We start from the raw sequence: 3,009 nt of genomic DNA on the forward strand, positions 1-3,009 counted from the left end.
CGATCGTCAAGCTCTTGTGGCTTCAGGTGATACAAATGAACAAATCTCTTTGAGAAGAACTGCTGCGGAAGAGGCATGAAGAATGTGATCCGGAAATTCAAAGTGTATGTTGAAGCCGCACAATTTCCACTTTGTGCCAACCTTCCATTCATTATTGAAGCGCACGCGCAGGAGAGAAATAGTGACATTCTGACTCCATGAAAAAAGCAATTGAACAATGCAGAACAACTCCTTGGGTAACATTTCAAGGATAGAGATAGATTTACTATGCATGGATATTACAGGGAGCACAAGCAGTTCAGCTAAACAACATAGACCCTGTCAGACACGTGCTTCACTTAACAGCGTGCATCCTAGTGATAAACTAACTTTAGCATGCCCTAACTACAGATTACTTAAGACACAAAACTAAACCCATATATACAAAAGACTCTGACTGACTGATTGGGGAGGTACAAGGGTCACAGAAAGGTCAACATATGAAGTAAGTGATAACTGACACCAGAGTCATGGAAAGTAGGGGTCCTCCTTATTCTGATATATTGCAAACAACTGCTTCGAGTAACGTAAAGCCATCTTGTGACAGAACTCAAGAGCATACCGATCGTAATTTTCCAAGTCTTGTGCAGTCTTCTTAAGCGGCCCAGCAGCATCACCATCCAGAAGAAACTGCGCTATGTTAGAACCCCTAAACACAGAAAACAACTTGCAGGGTAAGACAAACAGAAACCCCAACTTCAATGCTAGTTCTTGATCTCTTCCTCAATGACTGAAAAGTAATATGCTGAAAAATGAAAGCAAAAGAAAATATTACCTATGCTAGTGGTGTGTGTTACTTATTCATACGTGGCAAACAAAATTGTGTTATGTGTTTATGATGCCATAACAGCATAACCAAATAGAACAAAAGCTAAACTTGAGCATCAGAACGAACGGTACCTAAAAACTGAGCTTGACATGTTGACAGTTAAACCTACACCCATGTGGCCTAGATTTCTACACAGGAAAGAGGTATTTTGCAAATAAAACTACACCTATTAGTCTGAGAAGCCCTGCATTATACATGGAAAAGAGAGGTACTTTACAAATAGAACTGAACATCAAGATCAGTACAACACATGGTCAAGTCAATGCAGTATCTGTCAACCCAATGATAGAAAATCTCTTCTTCCCTTAAAGAGTAAAGACAAAATATTTACTATACAGGAATGTCTAGATTAAAGTTCTTGTTGAGGACAAGGCCAAGCTGTCATACAACTGTGTAGAAATGAACCCAATGATACAAACAAAATGCTATGCAGACAATGAACAGTCCCAATGATGTCAGGACAAAATAGCAAATGTAGACTGTAGTACATAAATGGTGATACAACTGTGTGCAGAACTGTCGATTAAAGTGCAAGGAAAAGGGGTACTCACAACGCATATACACAAATTAATTACCCTTAGTAGTAGGTATTACCTTCGGGCGTCTATCTGGTTAAATCCTTTTTTGTTGTGCATGATAATAGCTTTTCCTGCCTGTTCTTCCTGGGTCTGCTTTCGATAGAGGGCACAAACAGCTTTCAGGCGAAGTTCAGGGTATTCATCAAATGCTGATAGCATCTCTGGCTCAATCTTCCAATCCTTATTCTTGGCATTCCTTTTGCCGCGTATCCTATCCATAAGCTCTTTATAAGTTTCCTCGTCGTCAGACTCTTCTGGTCCAGCAGAGGATTCTTCAACAGAATCAGCAGAATTTTCTGAACAATCTGAATCATCTACTATAAAATTTTCCATATTATCATCCTCTTCTGAATCATCCTCGCTCTCTTCATGATTCTTGGGTTCAAAAAACTCAAGTTTCCGACGTGTAGGTCGCATTCTCTTTGATTGACCTTCAGCCAACCGAGCGAAGCGCCTTGTTGCCGGAGTAGAACGCCCCTCCATCTCATGTAATTCACCATCGTCATCCTCACTCTCGACCCCTGTCGTAACTAGAGGTGAAACAGGTTTTTGATTAACCACACGAACACCCTCACTGCCATCCTCACTCGCACTGTCACTGACTCCACGCAACAAACATTTCCTGCTGCTTCTAACACCCACCTCACCATCTCCATGCCCTTGACCATTCTCATCTTCATCCTCACTCTCACTGTCACTGATTACCCGTGTCGCTGTGCGCTTCTTGCCTCGTGGCGTGATCAAAACATCATCGTCGTCCAGAATCACATTGCCATCACAGCGAACGCTCCCATGGTCTCGCCCACCACCTCCATCGGCGTCCTTAATCTCCTCTGCAACACCCCTCTTGCCGGTCACCACCCGCACCGCACACTTGCTAGGAGTCGGGACCGGAGGAACGCCCTCCTCCCCGCTGTTGACATCCACAGCCATCCCCTCTTCCTCGCCGTCGCTGACCTCTATGACATCATTCATCAGATGCCCGCCCGCGATGTCGGCTGACTTTTGCTTGTTTCCGCCGAGACCCTCCTCCAATCGACCAAAGGTTGGACCCTTTTTGGCTCTACGGTTCATCGCAACTCCCTCGGACATGGCCTTCCTCAAGCGCGCGTTCTCGGCTTCGAGGAGCGAGACCCGGGCCTCCAGGTCGGCGATGCGGGACGACTTGGCGGCGAGCTCGGCCTTGAGGGCGTCGACCTTCTTCGCAATCTCCGCGACGCCCATCTCCGGCGGCGGCGGGCCAAGCCCCGCCGACGATGTAACGGCTGAACCCTAGTGTCGAAGCGGCGGTGGAAGGTAGTCGGCCTTGCTGCGTTTCTGTCCGGGAGGGATCGATCTGTGGGGGGTGAGGGGAAGAGAGGCTTTGCGCTTTCTGGGCCAACGAAACGGGAAGTATAGGGAAGTCTAGGACGGATCAACTTCTCGTCTAGTTGGGCTTTGGGCCGAAGACATCAGCAAGACGTGGTGTCAAATAGTTACTGCCGCCGGATAAGTCATATTGTTCTAAAAATACACTATATTATATAAAAACGGATTTGCCTAACAAAATACTCCTACTAAAAG

General features: G+C 45.9%; 1 protein-coding gene across 1 annotated transcript; it reads right to left on the minus strand.

Annotated features, from left to right (window-relative positions):
- Window positions 1–218: 218 nt before the first annotated feature.
- LOC123060710 (uncharacterized) lies at window positions 219–2,802 on the minus strand. The gene is made up of 2 exons (XM_044483528.1): window positions 1,463–2,802; window positions 219–688 (listed from the first exon to the last, which is right to left on the minus strand). The coding sequence occupies exons 1-2, from the start codon at window positions 2,668–2,670 to the stop codon at window positions 508–510; spliced, it is 1,389 nt and encodes a 462-aa protein (XP_044339463.1). The 5' UTR covers window positions 2,671–2,802; the 3' UTR covers window positions 219–507.
- Between the last annotated feature and the right edge of the window lie 207 nt (window positions 2,803–3,009).

This window comes from Triticum aestivum, chromosome 3A, assembly GCF_018294505.1.
Source record: "Triticum aestivum cultivar Chinese Spring chromosome 3A, IWGSC CS RefSeq v2.1, whole genome shotgun sequence".
Lineage (NCBI taxonomy): Eukaryota > Viridiplantae > Streptophyta > Magnoliopsida > Poales > Poaceae > Triticum > Triticum aestivum.

What these genes read in the sequence shown, in the direction of transcription:
- LOC123060710 (XM_044483528.1), bottom strand. Translation starts at nt 2,670, where the DNA reads ATGGGCGTCGCGGAGATTGCGAAGAAGGTCGACGCCCTCAAGGCCGAG. An exon ending in AACCAGATAGACGCCCGAAG is followed by an intron (nt 689 to 1,462) that starts GTAATACCTACT and finishes TTCTGTGTTTAG; the next exon opens with GGGTTCTAACATAGCGCAGT.